This window comes from Tachysurus vachellii, chromosome 2, assembly GCF_030014155.1.
Source record: "Tachysurus vachellii isolate PV-2020 chromosome 2, HZAU_Pvac_v1, whole genome shotgun sequence".
Lineage (NCBI taxonomy): Eukaryota > Metazoa > Chordata > Actinopteri > Siluriformes > Bagridae > Tachysurus > Tachysurus vachellii.
In genome coordinates, this window is record NC_083461.1 from 14,997,796 (window position 1) to 15,019,445 (window position 21,650).

The following is a 21,650-nucleotide window of genomic DNA, read 5'->3' on the forward strand; positions in this document are numbered from 1 at the left end:
AAAAAATAAAAAGCTTATATATAAAAATATCACGTATGCAGGTGCATATCGCGTGTGAAACACTGGTATGCAGTGCTCTATACAGCCAACAGGGAGCATCGTTGCTAGGAGACGGTTTAATACACAATATGCTAAAGGTTTATGTAACAAAAGTCTCCATAAGCTCTATAATCGAATTCAAGTTATTTGGTCTTTCACTAAGAATATAGAGATGAATTTTGGATCTTTGGTAAGATACATAAAAAAAATAGCATACATAAGTAAGACTGATAGATTTATTTAGTTTAAGATAGATTATGTTTTATTGTATTGCTTTAGCTAATTGCACCATTGATATTGTAGGAGTCATGTCTTCCGAGGGCCAGAATTTTGTTATGGTATGTAAAGTTGCTATAGTTAAATATCACTTATGTCCAACTTTTATCAAATAAATAAAGAATTGCATTGTTGTATGAAATTGCAGGAAAGACCTGAGTTACAGTGATGCAGAAGAAATCAGCAAGACAGAATCCATACCAGAGATTTCAAGGTAATATAATAATTGAATGTGTTTTGCTCTCATTTGCTATGAATTTTTCACAAAATTAAAAAAACATTTACTGTTTGCTTTAGAGTTTTGTGCCAGGCCTTACACCTTGATGCTCCTGAGCCCCAGAAGGAGATTCTGCTTGATCTGTACACAAACCTAGTGCTGTTCTGTAAGCAGCAAACGCTCAGTAAAGAGCAAACATCTGTTCTTCTGTCCATCGTAAAGAACATGCATCAGCTTAACACAGGTAACATTTGTATGTATTGGTTTTAGACTGGGAAAAGCTCAAATTGGTCAATAATAGCACACTTTATAGAAGAACTGTATTACCAATTGTGCTTCTCCCATCACTGGACAAGGAAACACTGGATGTATGTCATTGATCAGGCATTATTTTAAGCGATGAATTATTCTCAACACAGTTATTATATTTATTTCTTAGTCCTTATATTTACTATTCTGCTTGACTATTTATTTGAACTGGGTTTAATCCAGCTAGCAGAGAAAGAAAACAACTGACATACCTGAAACATTTGACATACCTAAAATAGCAAAATATTATTGTGCTCATTAAATTATGAGTCTAATATTTGAGTAGTTGGATTATGTTTGGATGGCATCTGTGACATCTTCCACATTAGTAATTGTATTGATTCTGTAGTCCCCAAATAATGAATACAACTATAACAACCATCTAGCCCTTTTGCTAAAATATCTGCTAAATATATTGAAACCTGTAATGAATCATCTTTCCAGAAACTCCCGTCAACAACATGGACCAGTGTTTTACATACTGCACTGAGCTTCTGCTTTGTCATTCTGTCAGAGTATGTGCTTTTAAACATTTGTGTTACACGTATATGAATATAAAAAGTTAGTTTTTTTGCTATATCTACAGTTCATTGTTTGCTGATTTTTCATTTTTAGAGACCCCCATTCAGTATCGATCTATTCAATTCAGAGCAACTGACTGAAATTATGAAATATCTCATCAACACATATATGAGACACTACATGCTTTACAAGTATGTATTTACACCTCAGGTAAGTTTGGATTTCTGTACTATTCTTCTGCTGCGTTATATCAGTAAAGATACATTATATAAATAAAGCTGAAACTTCACATTAATAGAATTTGCTTTATTGATTATCCTCACTGGGTCTAGATGTATTTGGATTTATCTTTATCTTATACTGGAATGCCTGAGGAGCTCACGACAGAACAGCTGGAAACCTCTGGTACAGAAACCTATTACTTAATAATGTTTCAAGATATTATTACAGCTTTATACCCCAAATATCACAGTTCAGCTTTATATTATATCTTGACACATTGCAGAAACAGTGAACGAAACTGAAAATAAAGCAGATGGTGCGAGTGAGCAAGATGGAGTAAGTGAGCAAGAGATGGTTTCTACAGTATCCTGCTAGAGACAGAGGCATCTAAACAAGGTACACATTCTGAATTACATTCCTTTATCAGACAGACTTATATATATATATATATATATATTTATTTTTATTTTTTTATTTTTTTATTTCTTTAGATCTATAACAAAAGGACAAGCTGAGAACAATGGTACAAAAGGAAGTAAAGGAGGAAGTGTTTTATCTTGAAAAACACTTGCAGGAAACGACTGTTCAGCTGAACTCTGCGCTCAATTCACTGGAGACTAGACTACAGCCTAAAAGTAATCACATATTTTTGTCCCTGTAAAATAATAATAATATACAAATGAACATTTCTAGCTGTTACTGGAGCTTATGCTGGAAACCATATCTACAAATGATTATTTGTTTCTATTCTTAGGACATATATATTTGCAAAGATATCAGCTATATATTCTTATGTTCTTTCTTTAAAAAAAACCCCAAAACTTAGAAAATAGAGCATTTTTAAACAAACACTCTTTCCAGTGTTAAAATGTAAGGATTTATTTAATTAATCATGTTCAGAATATTAAAACAGATAAATTACACATTAATAAAGGAGTATAACAGCAATCTCGACAGTGATGATGGTTAATACAGTACTCTGATAAAAAGATGGTGTTGGTTGTCAAATGAGAAAACCTCAATAACAAAAACCTCAAATATATTTAATGGAAAAAACAAACAAACAAACAAAACAAAACAAAACAAAAAACAACTAAGTGAGCAGGAATGTAACCATCATACACACTTTTTAACCTTTTTACTGACCATTTCTACAAATAGTCAAAAACAGCTAAATAGATAAAACTGTCCTGATATATGAAAGTTATAAAAACTTAAAAATTAATAAAAGAAAATTAATAGAAATTAAGAAAAGGAAATGGCTCAAAAGATCATGTTGATTCATACTTAAAAACTTAAAAAGATTGATCTCTGATTAATAATGAATAAATAGTTCTATTGTGGTTTTGTGTGTGTGGCTGGATTAATATCGGTACCCTGAACTGTATTATTTATAAAATACTATAAGAACACTTAATGAACAGGTTAAAAACAGAAATTAAAATGACATTTAGTTCTCAAGGTCCTCAAGACTGAGTAAAACAATTTTAGTGGTGTTTTGAAAAAGAGCAGCTCGGTTCTGTTGTTCTCCTTTCTTGACCCAGTGTCCATATATGCGGAAAGCGCAGCCATCGATGAGCTTGCGCACAGCTCGTAAAGAGTAAGGGTCCCTCGTTAGGTGCTCTCGTGTCAGAGGTCTGGACCGGTTGTAGTGACAGTACATACGAATACAGGACAAGACTGTCAAGATTAACACCTGGAGAGATGAATGAAGAGACATGAACAAAATACTTTAGAATTCACAAATTATTTTCAGCATTATAATTTAAAGGTAATGTCATAATTAAAAAGATTAGTGTAGGCTAAACCTACCCTGAACGTCTTTCTGGGGCTGAAGAGTCGTACGTCCTCCTTTTGGTACTGAAGGAAGAAGGGGTGAGTTAAGGCTTCTTCAGCAGTCAGGCGGACAGAGGGATCCAGCACTAAAAGCCTTGAGATCTAAGGATAAAAACAGTGCTAGAAAGTGGTTTTAAATGAAACAAAACCTAGAAGAAATAACATCAATGTAATACTTAACATGATACAAAAAGATCACATTTTATACAATCTATTAAACCCCCATCATCCACTTTATTAGGACCAAGTGCACACTTTCTCAATCAGCCAATCGGATGGCAGCAACAAAATGCACAGTTTAACTGGAACTGGACAGCTGAAGATTGGAAAATCATCACCTGGCCTTCCTCTAAAATACAACTGTCCTGTTTCATGCCCAATGTGGTCTGTTCTTGGCTGACAGGAGAGCAAACTGACTAGACCAAACACCTTACTGTTCCACACGTTGTGCATTCTACGATGGCTTTCTGCTCACCGGCATTGTAAAGAGTTATTAACCACAGACCTTCTGTCCGCATTCTCATCATTAATTATACATGAACCAGCCCAACATCCAAGCCAGAGTCAAAGTCAGATTTCCGCAAATGTTTCTGATGTTTGACGTGAAGACTAAATGAAGCTCCTGACCTATATTTATAGACCTTTTTTGCATGCTGCTACACGATTAGATAATGTCATAATAATGGATAATGGGGAGTGTTTATATTTGATAAAATAACATTATGAGCACTAACTCCTAAATGAAGTATCAAGCTCATTTTAAAATAAAGATTCCTACCAGGTCCTTGACGGTATCAGACCTGTCGTCCCACTCTGGAGAGCTGAACTGATACCGACCCTCCATGATCATTCTTAGCATCAGCATCTGTTTACGGTGCCAGAAGGGTGGAGACCCAGCAAGAAGAGTGAAAAGAATCACACCGCAAGCCCACCTGAGGGAAGAGTGGAGTTAGCAAACAGAAGCTACCACTATTACATAGAAAAACAAACAGTACAAACAGAAGAGGGATTTCTTCTAAGCACTGTCTAAAAACCTTATTTCATACATACAGCAGGATTCTAGCCAGGTACTAGACTTCTAATGATCAAATAGAGAAATATTCAGTCATCCTGAAATGTCTGTGACAAATTCTAACTGAGACTTACAAGTCAACTTCTTTTCCATATCCTTCATGTGTTTCATCCATTGAACATTTCAGGATCTCAGGGGCAAGATAACCCGGGGTACCACAGAGCTCTAAGACGAGAGAAAAACAAGAGTCATGAAATTTTATTCACTGGGGAAAACAGAATTATGATATGATACTGCTTACACAGCCAATCACCTCTCAGCTTTTCTCCAGGTTGCAGCTGCACTGAAAAGCCAAAGTCAGAGAGTTTAATGTGACCCTGGTCATCCAGAAGAATATTTTCAGGCTTGAGGTCTCGGTGTATGATATTAAGGGAATGGAGATACTGGACCGCCTCCAGAAGAGCACGCATCATACTCCTAAATGTGAGAAATGTACATTGCACAATTCAATAAGGAAAGAGATGACTGTTTTTTGATGTGTGTATAGACCACAGTAGCTGTAACCACACACCTGGTCTCTTTCTCGCTGAGAGTGACCTTTTCTGTTAAGTAGTCAAACAACTCTCCTCTTCTCATGCTGTGTTGAAAATGGAGTAGGAACAAACAGTGAATATGAGTCTTCAGTACTTGATCGTGATATTGTCATAAAGTGATGGAAATATTAATTACTACATACCAATTAGTTTCTATTTTCTTGTATTAATACCTAATGTGAATTTCCCTATGTGAAGAGTTTTCCCAGGTCACTACACCTATTGAAATATGATGTTCCATGACAGATGAGCAGAAAAGGGCATTATATAAACCATTACTTACAGGTCAAATACCAAAAAGATGAAGGTTGCAGATTCATAGGAATCAATAAGTGTGACTGAGAAAAGAAAAACAGAAATCTTTATGTCAATTTTTTTTAAACAGCACAGCAAGAGCTATAACATAAAAGGTAAAAGTGCTAGAACTTACTGATGGATGGGTGCCCTTTCAGCACATTAAGAACATGGATCTCTTTCAGTGTTGCGCTCTTCACCTCCTCCAGCTGCTGGACGGTCATCTTCTCTGCCGTGATCTCTATGATCTTCACTGCAAATTCTTGTCCTGTGTGTTTGTTTACACACCTGCGGACGACGCTGCTTACACCCCTACATGCAGATAAATGTTCTATAAGAGCCTTTATACAACACCAACAAGAACATGGAGTGGAATATCCAAAATAAATAGTGTTGGTAAACAGAAATGGAAAAACTTGAATTCTTTAGTATACACAGAAACAGAGCATTCATTTTAAATTACATAATACTCTATTTACCTAAAGTATGTGGACATCTGACCATTACTGCCATATGTGTGCATTTCCCAAACTGTTGCCACTAAGTTGGAAGCACACAATAACATTGTATAGAAACAACTGTATAGAATGTCTTGGTATGTTGGAACATTAATTTCCCTTCGTGGAAACTAAGCAGCCCAAACATTCTCCAGCATGACAATGTCTCTAAATACAAGTATATTCAAGCCAATTTTGTGCCTCCAACTTTGTGGCCACAGTAAGTCGAAGGCTCACACATGGGTGTGATGGTCAGGTGTCCACATAATTTTGGCCTTATAGTGTATTTTATTTTTTTAAATGCATGTTGTGTTTTTGTCAGACGTTTGACTAGATAATACATGTCTAAAACGTTGCTAGCATACATGAGATCTCCTCCCACGTTGATTTGATTACATTAATGCATAATGCTGTACTGAAACAGACAAAGCTTAATCAATTTGGTTTTGTAATCAGATACCGGTCACAATGTAATCTGAAAAAGGAATAACAAGACTTTAGGAAAGGTAAGACTACTGTTGCTTGTGATATGTGCAACAGAGAAACATATTTTCCTCATATATTCTCAGGAAAGCTTCCTACCTGCCTATAACCTCCTTGGACTCGTACTTCTGGTGGAACTCTTTTGCTCCCACCCAGTGGGGCAGTTCCTCTCCAAGCATAAGATCACGAGTCATCACCACAACCTGAGAGTCAAACTAAACACAAAAGCACAAACTAAAACTCATCCAAGTTATGTACACTTATTAAAAAGTGTTGCATGCTTAATAGTTTAACCCTATTGGGCTGGTTTATACCTGAAACCTTTAATAATTGAGATCCCTACAAAACACAACTGGTGCTACATAAAACTCTTTCCATGTACTTTTATTGTTCATTTGTTATTTTTATTAGCCGGATTTACCAGTCACTTTAAATGTAATAGGCTTTAATGCAACTTTTACACATCAAAACACGTAGGTCTAAACATTTCCAAAATATTATTGTACACATTTAAACAAATAATAAAACTAATATTCGTTTGATTCCTTCCACAAGACTGTACCGTGGAAATGACTGTGCAATAAGAAAAAAAAATACCCTTGCCTAAAACATGTAAAATCATCAATATGTAAAATCAATGAGTATTTTGCACAAAAACAAAGGGCATTTTGCGTGCTAACATTTAGAGACTATCAGCTAGTCTGAAACTTAGCTTCATATAACATCTACTTATAAACGCTGAGCTTTTGCTCACAAACACCAACAAGGAATAAAAACTACTCACCTGTAGTTCTCTATATTATAAGTCATTCACTGGAACGTTATGTTTAATTCTCTATTCGAGGTAAACTACATCAAGGTTTACAGCAATGCTAACCAGCTAGCATTTCCTGAACCTGTCATTAGCCAACTAGCAAAATAAACAATTAGTGCGGAACTACATTTTCTTCTTCTGTTGATCATGACAAGTGACACTGCAGCTCATTACTGCCACCAATCGAAAGAAAAGAAACCCAGTTTACACAGTGACAAAATATTATTTCAAACAATAACCAAAAAAATATATATATATATATACGGACGTAATTTTGACTAAATCTTTAAATAACTCTTGCTCAGATTAGTGTGCATATAGGTGCAGAATAAAAAGCATGTTGTGAGTGAAGGACGGAGCACAGGACGCCTGCGCTTAGGCTGGAGCAGCCTCTGGCTACCATGTTGTTATTGTAACTGATCCCCATTGTAACCCTCAAAAAGCTGCATTCAACACATCTGAACATTCGCCCTTAATTACAGCTAAGAATTCTGTTCAAATCTCTATAATATTACGCGTCACTGTGGCATCTTTTTCGAAGCGAGACAGCTGCAAGTAAGTATTGTTCGTGCTATTTATTATTTCTGAGCCTCTTCTGATGTGGTGTTTAATACATAAGCGTCCTCGTGCCAGATGCGCCAGATGTGCACCCGAGCTGCAGCTGTAATGTGCGCTGTGTCATGAACACACAGCTCCTGCAGCCAGAGATGACTAAAACACTACAGTGTGTTAGAGAATCAACATGGCGGAGGATGCTCTGAATTCCACCCAGGAAAAGTATCCTCTTCTCTCATCCATTTTTCTTTCAATCACGACCTTGCACTAATTATTACAGTGTTACAGCTAAAGGTGTTCGTGTTTTGTTGGTTCTTCTGTATGGCTCATAGGTTTATAATTCAGCGCTTCTTATATATCCGTGGATATATTATATTGGCAATATTCCAGATGTGCATTATAGATGTTGCACCAGAACTTACAGGTACTTTCCATATTTTTGTTCGGTTTCATTTTGCCACTGCCTAATGCACGCCTAAGCAAGATTTGACCTGGGACCTTAATCACCTGAATGAGTAAATTTGCCTCATCCTCCTCCTCAGGTGGGGTTAAAGTGGTGGAATAAACAGCTGCATTTCTACAGGATAAACACAATTTCTATATGTCTGCATGATCATTTTACTCGAGAACCGAACGTGTTTTATCTCTCACATGGACATAAATCAGTCCTGTGTACAAATAAATGATGTATAATGCTGAATAAGTATTTAGTTAACTACAGGTATTATGATTTTTGCTGGGTTTTATGTAGAAGTTACACAACTCTTAAAATATTTCATTACACAATAATATTGCTCCATTTCCACTTGTTGTTTTTTTCCTGGTTTCTCTGGTTTCCTCTTTCTCATTTACCTCCTAAACACATCCCAGCTTGTGGATTGGCTAAACTGCCATTAGTTGTGAAAGTGTGTGTGTGTGTGTGTGTGTGTGTGTGTGTGTGTGTGTGTGTGCGCGCATGCACTGGGATCCAATTTCTGTTGTATTAGACGCTTAGTACACGCTTAGTGTTCCCAGTATAGGCTAAGAATGATCCTGAATGAAACAGAAGAATAATTGCATGAATAATTTTGATTAAACACCAAAGATGTTTGTGTACAATACATTTGATTGCAAATGTTTGCACCCCCTATGAGTGATAAAACAGTATGCTGAAGGGAAGCTGCTTAGGTATTTAGGTATTAGGGAACTTGTTTCTTATTAGGAATTGCAAATCAATTCAAGTTATCCTGTTATCGGCTTTATCCAATGATGAACAATTTCTGTCCTGATGGAAGTGGTTTCTTTCAAAGGGTCTGAATCACTAATTTGACTGTTATAAGGCTTTCGTGAACATGTATGCCATGATGTAATTACAGAATAAATATCGTCTCATCCTAAAATGTAATTGTTGTGATGATAACTGAATAAAACTCTTTGTGACATGTTGTTATTTCAACATAATTTAATGATCAGGTGGTGTGTAAAAGTTACTTTTACATACAACTGACAACAAAAAGCATTGGCAATTTTGCTTTTATCAACATATAGTTACATTTAATATTGGGAAACATTCAACTTTCTGTTATCATTTCCATACTGTGGCAGAAAACCTGCTGACTATTAAAAAGCTCTGCTCTGTTCATAAATGTTACATATTTGTCTCTTTTAAGAAAGCTTCACTGCATCACTAATTACACCGTACTTTTTGTTAAATGACAACACATTTTAAAATTTGTTATTGGTGATTTAAAGTACAGTTTACACTATTGCCAGAGCTACTGCTGAAACCTAATCATTAGCTTCTGCGCAGCACTGTGGTGATATAAGCAGTTATAATAAGACATTTGCTTTAGGTCTGCTGTGGCCTTTCCACTAAATTTGTTGTAATAACAATAATTGCCAGTAGAAAAGCTGTCAGAATAATATGCATGTAAAATAATATTACTAATAATTTAGTAATAATCGAGTTTTTTTCTACCGTTTTTTTCCTTTTCAACACCACATCCTTAAACACTTATTTTTAATATATAATAATATTTTTTTAAAGTCTCATTTAAACAATTTTCAATGTTCTGAAGACAATTTAGAATTTACAAATTTTGTCTATATTTCTCTTTTGGAATATTTAAAACACAAAGTATTATATTTTGACTGAGAAGCTTTATGTTTATTCAAAGCTCCAGTTAAAGGTATTTTTAAATTAAAAATAAAATAAATTCTGTAAGAATATACAAAAGACATGTGGACACATCTCACTATGATTTAAAGAGAAACTGAGTGTGTTTTTTCAATATAAATATCGGTTTTTAGTCTTGGTGATTGTGTCTGTGATAACAGTGAGCACTTCACAGTGCCTCCTGCTGAGTGGTAATGCTGGCTTGTCTATGCTCATGAAATTATTTTCAGCCACTTATTTTAGTCTTTAAACATACAGATCAGTTAAAGAAAGCCTTAGTAATAAAGTAATAAGCTGAATATGAGAGAAGAAAAAATCTGCGTTGCTTTGGCACCTCCCTGACCATATGCACACCTGCTCCATCTTTATCCCTGTGTATTTCCAGGTGTTAAGCTCTGTAAGAAAAATGAGCCAAACGCCAGAGACTCCAGTTGAGGCTCCTGCTGCAGGGACAGAAGGTTTGTCATTTCATTTCACTTCGTAATGAGCGTTTGAATACTTATTTTAAATCACTGTCTGAACTGTTCATTCTTAAATCTGTCATTCATCTGCTGACAGCACTTCCTGTTCAAACTGAAAGCAAGCAGCCAGCAGGGGGAAAGAAACAAAATAAAAAGAAAGTGGAGGAGGTGGTAGAGGAAGAGGAAGAGGAGTATGTTGTGGAGAAGGTCCTGGATAGACGTATTGTGAAGGGAAGAATAGAGTATCTCCTAAAGTGGAAAGGCTTTTCAGAGTGGGTATATATATATATATATATATATACAGTAATGTGTGGTATAGGGCTGAATGATTGTTCTCTTAGCCACTGATTTGCCATTTGCTTGGAAATAAATGGATTTTTATACTATAACACTAGTTTGAGGTATGCTGTCAATGCTTGAATTTTCAGTGATGACAACACATGGGAGCCTGAAGAAAATTTAGACTGCCCGGATCTCATCGCAGAATACCTGCAGTCCCAGAGAAGTGCTAATGAATTAGGTGGCAAGCGGCGTGCCGACACAGACGGTGATGGAAAGGAGAGCCAGCCTAAAAAACGCAAGGATGAGGTAAGGATTTTGAAGAACAAGAAAGTTCAATGACAGGGAAAGAAGCATAATTTGAAATACTCAGAGCCTAACTCAACTTCATGGGATGAACCATGTCTTACCATTCCTCTAATTTAGCCAGAGAAACTCAGAGGCTTTGCTCGTGGGTTGGATCCCGAGAGGATCATTGGTGCTACAGATTCAAGCGGAGAACTTATGTTCCTCATGAAATGGTGTGTATGGAGCTGGATGCCTGGTTTAAAACTGCCTCACCTCAGGTCCTGGATTAGATCATCTAGTTCCTGTTCAGATTCACTTCGAAATCTAGTCATCTCATGTAAAGTGACCTGTAAAGGAATGTTGTTGTTTTTTTTTTTTTCATTTACAGGAAGAACTCTGATGAAGCAGACCTTGTTCCAGCCAAGGAGGCGAATGTGAAGTGTCCACAAGTTGTCATTTCTTTCTATGAGGAGCGCCTTACCTGGCACTCTTACCCCACTGATGAAGAGGAGAAGAAGGATGAGAAAAACTAGGCAAACTATTGGGCACTATTGGGAATATTTACGGTTGTCATCATCTGAAGTAAACGGCAGCAAAAGGCTTATGATTTTAGTAAAACGCCACTGAAACTCACACGCACCTCAGGCAATTAAACAGTACCCGTAATTTGCATAGTCTCTGGTGTATTTCACTCATAGCACTGCTACTGTAGCTAAATGTACTCAGTAGACTACTACTTTTTGTCATCTTTACTGACATTGTGTTCCAGACCAGACCCTGTGTAGATTACAATGCTGGCCATTTCTTACCAGTTCACAAAAAGCTTTCTTTAATATATTCCTTTACTTCCTTTACATTGGACTGATAAAAATATTGCTGCCTTAACTAGGATTATATGGAAAAAAGAGCATAACATTTTATACATTTTTCAAAAAGCAAGCCAAGTAAATGAATCTTGAAATGCCCTTGGAGAAGTACATGTACAGTGGTGTGAGAATTGACCAAGATTCCCATCTAATGGTACTGAAAGTTCTTTATTGAAATTCACTCTAACCAGCAAACACAAATCACTGTTCCGGTTATTACTGTAGGTGCTACCACTGAATAAGTCTCAATCGTTTTGTCAACACTACACAAATACACTCCTTATTAAATGTTTGGGGACATCTTGGCTTTCATTTTAACAGCCCTAAACACACCACAAAGCTGCAACGGAGATAGGAGAGAAAGTAAAATTAATGAAATACTCAGCGCAGTAACCTGGGATTAAGAGACTTTAAACTGAGCTTGAGCAGTGGGAGAAAGAGTGGGAAGTTCAAGAAAGTTGTCCAGCTTCACAAACCTCTGGAAAGTCCTGCAAGACGCACAGCAGCAGAGCATCTCGGTGGAAACATCTTGTGAAGAAAACGTGTGCAGTGTGTAAAGCGGCTAAGAAAACGTTGTTAAAACGGACATTATGGCTCAACTGATTTTAAATTATAGACAGAAGTGTTGTGTGATGTTTTTGAAACGAACAGAGCCTTTAATTGTGACCTATTAATTAAAGTCATTTCATTTATTTTATTATGAAAAGCTAGATGCCCCCAAACCATTGACAAGTGTGTTTGCACATTGAGCTTCATTATGTTTATACTCATGGTTTATTACCATACTGTAAATCGAGTGTAGTGTCCATGTTCAAGAGTTCAAGTCAAATGACCTGATTATGTTCTCTGATTCATGAATGTTTTTATTTTTACACTAAATCATCTTTGTCGGTTTAATAAAAGTAGGATTGATGTAATAGTTCTTGTGTTAAACCATTACTGGAAGTGATTTGCATGTATGATACACACTACAACCTGTAGCATACGTAAAAGAGTCTAAAAATGACTTTTTTCCTCCTCGCAAAGTTATTTCTGTAGAATATTTTGGCCTTGACTTTCTCAATTAAACTATTCATTTGAGCATCAATATTTTCTTGACAAGGAACCGATTGTGTGAAATCCGAATGGCTTTCAAGGCACTAAAATCCTGGGAAAATGTTTTTCTTATATAGCATACACATGCTGTATCCCAGACTTAAATCACAAGGAAAAATATAACTTTGAAAAACTGAAAGAAAGAAAAAAAGGTTTATTACCCAAAAAAAGAGAACAAATTCCAGATTGCCAGCAAATCTTTCAAAATAAACACAAAGTGAAACAAAATCAAAACAGGAGTCAGAAGGCCTGGTGAAATACAGAGGGCCAAAATGTCTTTAAATCAAAACAAACAACACAAACATATTTACAAAACAAACAAGACACGAAATAATCAGTGCATGACAAACAGTGACAGCATAAGACCAGGAACTTAAAGTATTTTAAGCACAATTTCCATGCCTGATCCTTTTTTTGTTGTTGTTTAAATAATTAACTTTATCTACGCCATAGTTATTAAATATGGTAAAACTTTTCTTGTCAAAGTAATGGTTACTTTTACTCCTTGCATACAGCAACAACCAGACAGAGTGCATGGCACACAGAGTGCATTTCCTGACAAATCGTCATTTTTATGAATTGCAAATTCAGTCATCTTTGAACAAATTCTTAATGTATGCTTCTTATGGTTGTTTTTAAATACTTTTTCAAACATTCACTTCATACTGAACACCTCTTGGGTTTAAGCAATACTGCTTTACGTGCATAGTTTGGACAGTTTGAAGCCACATCTTTAAGAACGTTATTTGAAAGCCGGTGGACTTCAATCTTATCTGCAAAGAGCTGCTGGGGCCGTTTTTAATGCCACTTATAACTAACGCGCTTATTTTTAGTGATCTCGGATTTCTAATGACTACTGAGTGTAGCTCGTATTCAGCTGGAATGAAAACCAGCAGCCCAGCCATTCCGAGCCACTGCAGCTATTATTCAAGACCTATGTCGAACTCTTGATAACTTTTAATGTCCGTTTGCCTGTCTGAGGCCAGCCCCATAACTCTCACTCTCTCAAAGTGTTACCGCAATAAAATTGAGTAATGCGCTTTCAAAATGTATGCAGTAGTAGTACAAAAGCTGTTAAAGCATCTGCCTTAAAGACGCTAGATAAATTGATGACATGTAACAATGTAAATTAGGACTTACGTTTAAATATGAGTGCGTCTTGTTACGTAAAGTTATAACTGCAATTGCAGATGAACAATTTGTTGAATTTTCAATTCATAAAACTACGATAGAATCGCAATCTTTACATGCAACTATTTTTGACAGGAAAATAGCTCCACACGAGACTCTGTATGTGTTCAGAGTCGATGTGAGCGATGGAAACCGGTAGAAGTGAATAAACTCTGAAGAGGTGAAGATTAAAAGCTTGTTATTAGTGCTAAAGCTCCAATTTAAAGATATTATATTTTACATGTATGCTAGTCTCCTGAATAGTTTGATATCGGTGATCATGCTGCACTGGCAGCTTTTCAGTTCTCCAGATGTGTTTATTAGCTAAACTGGTGCACGGTAGTGTTCAGATATTCACCTGTTTAACAGGGGAAGTTCAACAAGTAAAAGAGAGAAAGGAAACAAACAAAAAAATACATTATGAAAAACCGAATACATTAAAGAAAAACTGTGATGTTCAAACGTTTCACATCAGTTAATCAAAGAAGGAACTGGTACTAAATTAAGTTCTAATAATGTGAACATTAAGCCAATATTCTTAACATTTGAGAGTATCTTGTTCATTGTCCAGTGCATAAAAAAAATGTAATTTATATATATATATATATATATATATATATATATATATATATATATATATATATATATATATATATATATATAAATAAATTACAGAAAACTACTGCAACAGAAATTGTCTTGGGGTGAGAATTGTACTTTGAAACTGTTGCTTGAAAACAACATAGCAGTCCGGTATTTAGCCAGAAAGTAACTCTGAAAAGCATGTGATGAGCCGAAATTCAGCACAACATCTCTGTACAGTATTTTTTTTTATTTTTTTGTGGTTGTTTTGACTTTGATCATTTTTAGAACGTCCAGTTTTAAGCAGCAAAATAGTCATGACAGAATTCAGGAGGGAAAAAAAAACAAAAACAGGCCTGTAGTTTATGTAGAACTTTATGCACGTGGGAGGAAAACTATGGAAAGGTTCACGGAGGAAATTCTCACCTTTAAAGCCTGCAGAAGAGAAACGACCGCTAAAGACTGAGAGCTAACAGCCAAGCGACAGAGATGATTTACAGCATCGAGCAGAGCACAGAAGCTGATTTATTAGTAATGCAGTGTGCATCCTTAACTCTGTATTAATTTTTCATCTCAATCATTCCCGCCTGGAGCATTCCCTCAAACTCATTCTTTACCCCTCTACTTCATCCAACCTTCTTCCTAATTCCATGGCAAGTGGCATTTAATACCCAGAGACACCCCTGTCAGGTTTCATATGTAACTGTCTCATGAGAAATGCGGCATTTCCTTGTTGGTATGTCATTTAAGTCACATTGGTGTAGGTACATGAGTGACCACTGTGATGGAACTGGAAACAAAAGAAATGCACAACCATTGGTCACTGAAGGTATGCTTTTCTTTTGCATTTGCTTTCTCACCACAAAAGTCTTTCAACTTCCGCTGGCTCTCCAACATCTTCAGAAAGAAAGGCCTTCTTCTTTAAACTAAAAGACTACCAGCAGGGTATTCACACACCCCAGAGGCCAATACTAAAGAGTCTAATGACCTTTCCAAGCTGATAATCAGCTAGTATTACCATTCTTTTGTTTTTTGGGCTCTTGATGGAAATTAAGGTCAATTCCTCAATTTATTCTCAGATTAGTCAGTGTCTCCACAGCTGCGGTTTGCCTCTTTTGCTCTTCTTAGATTCAGTCAATTCACCATTCCAGTCATACTCCATACTCCAAGTAAAACAACAGAAATTCGGTACTTTAAAAAGCAATTCTGCTTCTTATTTTCTGGAGAAAACATTTGAACCAAAGAAAGAAAAAAGGAGAAAACCTAATGCAGGAACAACACTGACAGTGCAATTTTCTTTTCCTTGCTAGAATCTTCTCAAAGGAAAAAAACAGCATTTACTTCCACCGCATATGAATTTTTTTTTTTTGGTGGGGTGAAGTCCTCACTTCTTTTTGTCCTTCGGTTTTTTGTCAGGCTTTCGGCTTTGCTCAAGAGTCATGCTTCTTGGTGTGATGAGCACGCTACCATCAGCACTGTACTGCAGGCAATACTCACTAGCAGGATATGGTCTGCCTTCTTCATCACGCAGCTGGCTGAACACTTCCTGATAAAGGGTCTGCACCTTCTGCTTCATCTGCCTGATGCAGCGCAGGCATTCCATCTTTTCCTTCAGCAGCCGGGATTTGTCGCGCCGCAGATCCTGCACACCTTGCTCAAGCTTGATGATGGTGTCCAGTTTGCGTTTGCGGCAGTTCTGTGCAGCCATTTTGTTTTTGCCACGTCTGCGGATATCACGGATGAGTGAAAGCTGAGCCTCACTGAGGTGGTGTTTAGACAGAAGTTCGTTGAACTCTTCAACGGGAAGGTTGACAATTTTTTCATTGGAGAAAGGTATTTTCATGGCTCTGGCCCGACGTTCATCGCGGCTAGATTGCTTGTCGATGAACTCTCTTGGTGGATGAACCTTGGTTTGTTGTAGGTGCTTGTCTCTGTACTTTTTACTGCAGGATCCAAGCAGCTGGGGCTGCTCAGGGTACGAGGAGGCCGCTGGCAAATTGTAGGTGTGGTTGTGATTGATGCTGTCCAACTGAGGCAGGTTATGAAAATGAGAGGGATCTTGATAGCTCATCCGGCAAAGCTTGCTGTATTCAGGCTGGTAGCCTCCAACGGCTCCCTCCTCTGTTTCAGCTGTAGCCACTTCAGAATCTGTGCTGTAGCCCACAGCGCCTTCCTCAGAGAAAGTAGCAGAGGTGGAGGAGGAGGATGCAGCCGAGGAACAAGACGTCTCAGAGTTGCTGGGAGATGCAGGGCTGTGACCGGAATCCAAAGACAATCCAGAGTCTGAGTCAAGCTCATCTTCTAGCTGAGAGGCTTGAGCCTGACTGAACCCTTCCTCCATTGCAAGGTCTAGTAGGCTAATTTCATCTATCATGGATTCCTCCAGCAGGCTAACAAAGGGATCTGGCAGGACTGGGGAAGAGGTTAAGTTGTTGGTGCTGTTGAGTGGTGGGAGGAACAGCCCAGTAAGATTTGTGACTCCAAATGTTGAGTTAACGTTAGTTGAATTACTAGAGGAGAGCCTAGGGAGAGTAGGCCGCTGTCCTACAGAAGGATCTAAATCGGAGTTGAAAAGGCTGGGGAGGTCCTGGCTGCAGCTTGGGAGAGACGCCTGATGGAGACTCACATCCTGGTTGATCAGACTGGATTGGGAAACACCAAAACTTGCCATCGTGCCTGATTCATTGGTATTAGTGTGAGTGTTATTCGGGTTATTGAGATTGGTATTTTCTGCTGTGTTATTCACATCCATTTCCTAGAGGAAGGGTGAGAGTGATAGTGAGTGATTTTGTTAAATTTAACCAACTATTATGCCACAAGTTTATAAAGAATATGTAGCGAATACAAACCTGCAGTTCCATGATTGCCATTATGTCCTGCCATTGCTGTTCCAGGTCTAAAGGTGCATCAGACTGAGGCAAAGGGGCAGGCAGTGAAAGCCCCTGAGATGTTGAAGGAGCATTTTCTTCTGGGCCTCTAAGTTGAGGGGCAGCATCTGTAGCCTGGAACTTCAAATTGACCAGAGGAAACTAATAACTGAATAAAGCACTTCATCAAAAAGAGGAATTTAAAAGAAGAAGAAAAATCAGTCATTCCTGATATCATTGGTAACTCTAAAGCAGCTAGTACCTCTGATTCCTCTCCAAAAGGGAAGGTGGCCTCCAGAAGCCTTAGGCATTCCTGAAGGGACATCGAAGTCTGTGTGCCAAGGCGAGAAAGCTAGAGCAAAAGATAAAGAGAGATTTTGATGCCTCTACAAGGTCAAATTTCTCAAGCTGTGCATGAGCTTTTAACAAGACCCTCTGCCTAATCCCTACACCACATACACTGACATGCTAAGCAGAAATGACAAAAACTATTAATATTATTATTAAATGTACACTTTATAATGTGAATGCTGTCTAAAATATAAACAGGGATTTTGTTTAGGATTAGGGTTAATGCTAGAAAGAAATGTCTGGAGCTAGCCTAAACTAGAGGATTCTATATGCTTCATAGAAAACTGTGCTGCATAAATAAACAACAATTATGCACTCCAGTCTTGCTTAACTCAAGAAGTATAGAAAATTCATACTTTTACCTAGACCCTAAAATCAAGTGACACCAACAACAATAACAACACTACTACTACTACTACTACTAATAATAATAATAAAAATAATACAGTGCTACCTCCTCAGGTATGCTCTCCCCAGTCTCTCCATCCACTAGGGTGATGCCCTGACCCTCCTGCAGATTGATTCCATTTCTCCAGTCCTCCTCCCGTACACCTGCCTCCTCATTTACCTCATTCTGTTTATCTCCCTCACCATCCTTCTGCCTGCTGCTGTAGTTAAACACTTCCCGTCCAGCTCCGAGGTCAATATCCTGTCGCCAGAGGATATCTATAAGGTCTATGTCCTAGCGAGAAAAATGGAGGACTATGTTACGGGCAAGGCACAGAGTTAAAAAGGGCTTGGTCAAGGTCTGTATATAAAAGAATTTTCACTGTCACTGGAAAATATAAAATGCTTTAAAAAAACATAAAATAAAATTTAAAAAAACATGCAAATGGAGTGAAGATGTATTTCAGTTGTAAATCTTTTATTTATAAGCTATATGGAAAAAGCATTTACAGCTTAAAGGACTGGGAAGTCCTCCTATGTCATGTGCAGTGGCAAAATAATGATTACTATAATAAGGTCAACTGACAAGCAAAGGGTACAATGCACAATGAAATGACAGGCTTATGTTACTACTTGGTATACAAATTTTGCTCTATTGCATTAAAATGACCCAGATTCTGGAAATGGATTAATCCTGATGCCTTTTAGGAATTTTGCAGCTGCATTTGCTAAAAATAAATACCTCGAATCTTCTTGATGATTAAGAAAAAAAATGACAAATACAAAGGTGCTTATGCTCGTTAAATCAGCATGATTTGTAATCTCAAGATTTCAGCAATAGTATGGTATCAGTTGTGTCTCATACATGCACATTTTCCTTATCATGGAAAGAGTGTGTAATGCAATGTAGGTAAAATATAGATACCATATGTATGATCTTGGGTCAAAAGGTACAACAATAACACACACGCATGCTGTTTTTGTTTATTGTCTATTGTGTAATGTCTTGTATTTTTTGTTTGCACTGTCTTTTGTCCTGCTCTGTTTGCACCAGGTTGCACAGATGCACTTTATGTGGCTTGGACTAACTAACTTAGTAAGTCCTTATAGCTCTGTCTTTGTTCTATGTAGCTCCCTGATCCTGGAAAAAATGTCTCATTTCACTGTGTACTGCAATAGCTAGATATGGTTGAAATGACAATAAAAGATTCTTGACTTGACTTGACACACACACAGCAACCACACCCATTTGGTCCACTCTCCAGCTACATTTAAAAATACTAAGGTGACTCATGACTCCAATCTATTTGAAGCATTAACAATATTAGAAAATAATCAATTTCACAAGAACCATTATAACAATTATAAAACACTGCACCTCTTTAGAAAGCTCATCAACGCTGTCTCCGTTGCCTTGTTCCTGGTTGGCCTCAGGGGCCACAGCACCCAAACTGTCCTCTCCACTAAGGCTGTAAGTTGACTCAGAAGTGCTGCCGGCCCCTCTCATGGCCGAGGGTTCAGGGCTGTTCACGTCCTCCAGGCTGCCGCCATTGTCCAGGGCAATGCTAGGGCTGGACTGGCTGGCTGCAGACACCACTGTCTCAGGGTCACGGTGCACCAGCCAAGCGTTCAGCTCAGTGCTGGGAACACGCAGGTGATCCAGAGAGTGCACCTGATTCAGCAGCCGACGAATGGCAAAGAAATGGTCCAGGTCCACGCTTTTCGGATGGATGCCATAGCCGTCCAGGGTGTTGCGCAGGTTGTGAAACTGTGTCTGTGTGTAGGCTGAGCTGGGCCCCAAGATGATTTCACGTAGCGGGGGCAGCTGACTGTTTAAGTAGGTGTCCACGTCCACCCGCACCCCAATGAGACTCAGGAGGATAGTGAACTGAATCAGACCCTCTGTGAAGTACTTTTTCAAGTAAAGCATTTCTTGGCAAAGGAAACAAAATAAAAAACAAAACAAAAACAAAAACCTAACACAACGAGGGTCAAATGGGAACACTTACAGTCAGTGTTTTACATGACATAAATAAGTATAAAATGTTGAGAAACCATCACAAAAATTGTGTTTTCACAAAACCATTGACTTGGTGCAAAAAAGGGAGAATGAGGGGAAATGAGGGTTCCTTTGTCCTCAGTGGCCAATGTCTATCCTGTCAGATGCTCAGATGCCATTAGATTTTCAATTATTACATCAAAGCTTCTTCAATCTGCATAAGACAAAAAATAAGAATCAGAACACCGTTCCAGAATCAGCAGCAGAGTAATATTCTTCTCTAATGGTTTCCCATGACGTCTAATTCCTCCTAGAAGTTTGTTAGCTTGCAGCTTTAGCATCTAAACGCCTTAATGTCTTCCTCGTCTCCGTGCCATCACGAGCCGAATAAACCACTCACTCGGCCACACAAACACAACAATACACCTACAACGTTCCTTACGACTAAACACATTAAATGTTAGGATATTAAAGTATGTACTGTGTAAGCGACCTAAAAGTTCGTTAACTGCGTACCGAATACGAAACAATGAAACTGAATTGCTTAACATCCAGGAAGTGGTCTTTCCTACTTCCGCTATCGCCACTCACCAGACACGTTAGCAACAAGTGGCGCAACAAAAACTGATTGGTCGAGGAGTTTCTAACAATCCAATAAGAAGCCTCACGCGCTGGCGTTTCTTATAAAACCACCAATGAGAACGTTGCAGGGGCGGGCATTGATGGGAATTTACCGGGGACGCCGAATATATCAAAACAACTTCTTAAGCGATTATGTATTTATAATATACAAACAATGACACGAGTACAAATGATTTCTACTACGTTAACAAATACTACAAGGTTTTATACAGCAGCACTTATATATTATACGTTAGTAATGGACAACTACTAGCTGGCTAGTTCCACAGCCCCAATCAGGCTAACTGGCTAACTTAGCCACCTAGCCAGGATGCTAAACACTCTTTTTTTTATACTTACGCATAAAGAGTTTAGGAATAAAACTGCCCGAAATGTCTAGACGGTACTCTAGCAGCATACGACAGTCACGGTCTTGAAAAAGTATTTTATTTCCATAGATTTGCTTAATGTTGTTGTAGTCCACTTGTCTTGAATAGCCCACGATGACTTGCAAAATTTCTCCCTTGCCGATAAGTTCCCTGACAGAGGAACACGTTTTGACAACGCGCATGCGTAGAATATTCCAGGGCTCAGGTCTGAATGAGATCATTAATCAGCCGGAAAAAAAAACAGAAATGATCACCGCTCCTTTAAAGTAAAAAATAAAATCCCTGTGTGTATTTTTCTAATCTAAAACAATGCTAGGATTGTTAGCACGACCGACTTCACAACACTGAATAAAAGTACAGAAGAATCAAATCCGCATGTTTTTTTTTCCTTTATGTTTTGTTTATTTTTTGTGACAGCAATCTGTAAAAATGTGTGTAATTCAAATACGTCATGAACACGTGGAGCGAAAA

At 37.7% G+C, this 21,650-nt stretch overlaps 4 protein-coding genes across 5 annotated transcripts; 2 read left to right on the plus strand and 2 right to left on the minus strand.

The window, feature by feature from the left end:
* The first annotated feature begins 142 nt into the window (after window positions 1-142).
* On the plus strand, window positions 143-2,462 carry cfap119 (cilia and flagella associated protein 119). The gene is given in 10 exon segments (XM_060858544.1): window positions 143-229; window positions 343-377; window positions 464-529; window positions 613-776; window positions 1,286-1,356; window positions 1,457-1,573; window positions 1,696-1,768; window positions 1,869-1,946; window positions 1,949-1,981; window positions 2,077-2,462. Coding segments are annotated over 10 exon segments (825 nt in total). The 5' UTR covers window positions 143-211; the 3' UTR covers window positions 2,247-2,462.
* On the minus strand, window positions 2,449-7,220 carry phkg2 (phosphorylase kinase, gamma 2 (testis)). Its single transcript, XM_060858534.1, has 10 exons — window positions 7,085-7,220; window positions 6,400-6,515; window positions 5,457-5,632; window positions 5,310-5,364; window positions 5,005-5,070; window positions 4,747-4,910; window positions 4,568-4,658; window positions 4,200-4,353; window positions 3,398-3,523; window positions 2,449-3,281 (listed from the first exon to the last, which is right to left on the minus strand). Exons 2-10 carry the CDS (start codon window positions 6,492-6,494, stop codon window positions 3,036-3,038), a joined length of 1,173 nt encoding a protein of 390 aa, XP_060714517.1. The 5' UTR covers window positions 6,495-6,515; window positions 7,085-7,220; the 3' UTR covers window positions 2,449-3,035.
* A 258-nt stretch (window positions 7,221-7,478) lies between these two features.
* Window positions 7,479-12,805, plus strand: cbx1b (chromobox homolog 1b (HP1 beta homolog Drosophila)). The gene is made up of 6 exons (XM_060858573.1): window positions 7,479-7,669; window positions 10,210-10,282; window positions 10,383-10,557; window positions 10,714-10,873; window positions 10,991-11,085; window positions 11,241-12,805. Exons 2-6 carry the CDS (start codon window positions 10,231-10,233, stop codon window positions 11,383-11,385), a joined length of 627 nt encoding a protein of 208 aa, XP_060714556.1. The 5' UTR covers window positions 7,479-7,669; window positions 10,210-10,230; the 3' UTR covers window positions 11,386-12,805.
* Window positions 12,806-12,952: 147 nt separating this feature from the next.
* On the minus strand, window positions 12,953-21,391 carry nfe2l1b (nfe2 like bZIP transcription factor 1b). 2 transcript variants are annotated; one of them, XM_060858552.1, is made up of 6 exons: window positions 21,151-21,391; window positions 19,549-20,383; window positions 18,238-18,465; window positions 17,695-17,784; window positions 17,415-17,594; window positions 12,953-17,320 (listed from the first exon to the last, which is right to left on the minus strand). In XM_060858552.1, the coding sequence occupies exons 2-6, from the start codon at window positions 20,098-20,100 to the stop codon at window positions 15,950-15,952; spliced, it is 2,421 nt and encodes an 806-aa protein (XP_060714535.1). In that variant the 5' UTR covers window positions 20,101-20,383; window positions 21,151-21,391; the 3' UTR covers window positions 12,953-15,949. The 2 variants fall into 2 exon arrangements, with proteins under 2 accessions (XP_060714535.1, XP_060714544.1); XM_060858561.1 differs by having other exon boundaries at window positions 17,415-17,573; window positions 21,151-21,389.
* Window positions 21,392-21,650: the final 259 nt, after the last annotated feature.

Bases quoted from the DNA above. Each gene is read 5' to 3' on its own strand.
- phkg2 (XM_060858534.1), bottom strand. From the start codon at position 6,494: ATGACTCGTGATCTTATGCTTGGAGAGGAACTGCCCCACTGGGTGGGA. The intron at 3,524-4,199 runs GTAGGAATCTTT...TTTTATCCTTAG, and splicing joins CTGATACCGTCAAGGACCTG to ATCTCAAGGCTTTTAGTGCT. The intron at 3,282-3,397 runs GTAGGTTTAGCC...TCATCTCTCCAG, and splicing joins GCCCCAGAAAGACGTTCAGG to GTGTTAATCTTGACAGTCTT.
- cbx1b (XM_060858573.1), top strand. From the start codon at position 10,231: ATGAGCCAAACGCCAGAGACTCCAGTTGAGGCTCCTGCTGCAGGGACA. The intron at 10,283-10,382 runs GTTTGTCATTTC...ATCTGCTGACAG, and splicing joins TCCTGCTGCAGGGACAGAAG to CACTTCCTGTTCAAACTGAA. The intron at 10,558-10,713 runs GTGGGTATATAT...TTGAATTTTCAG, and splicing joins AAGTGGAAAGGCTTTTCAGA to TGATGACAACACATGGGAGC.
- nfe2l1b (XM_060858552.1), bottom strand. From the start codon at position 20,100: ATGCTTTACTTGAAAAAGTACTTCACAGAGGGTCTGATTCAGTTCACT. The intron at 17,785-18,237 runs GTAGCACTGTAT...CTTTTGCTCTAG, and splicing joins GGGAGAGCATACCTGAGGAG to CTTTCTCGCCTTGGCACACA. The intron at 17,595-17,694 runs GTACTAGCTGCT...TTCAGTTATTAG, and splicing joins CTTTTGGAGAGGAATCAGAG to TTTCCTCTGGTCAATTTGAA.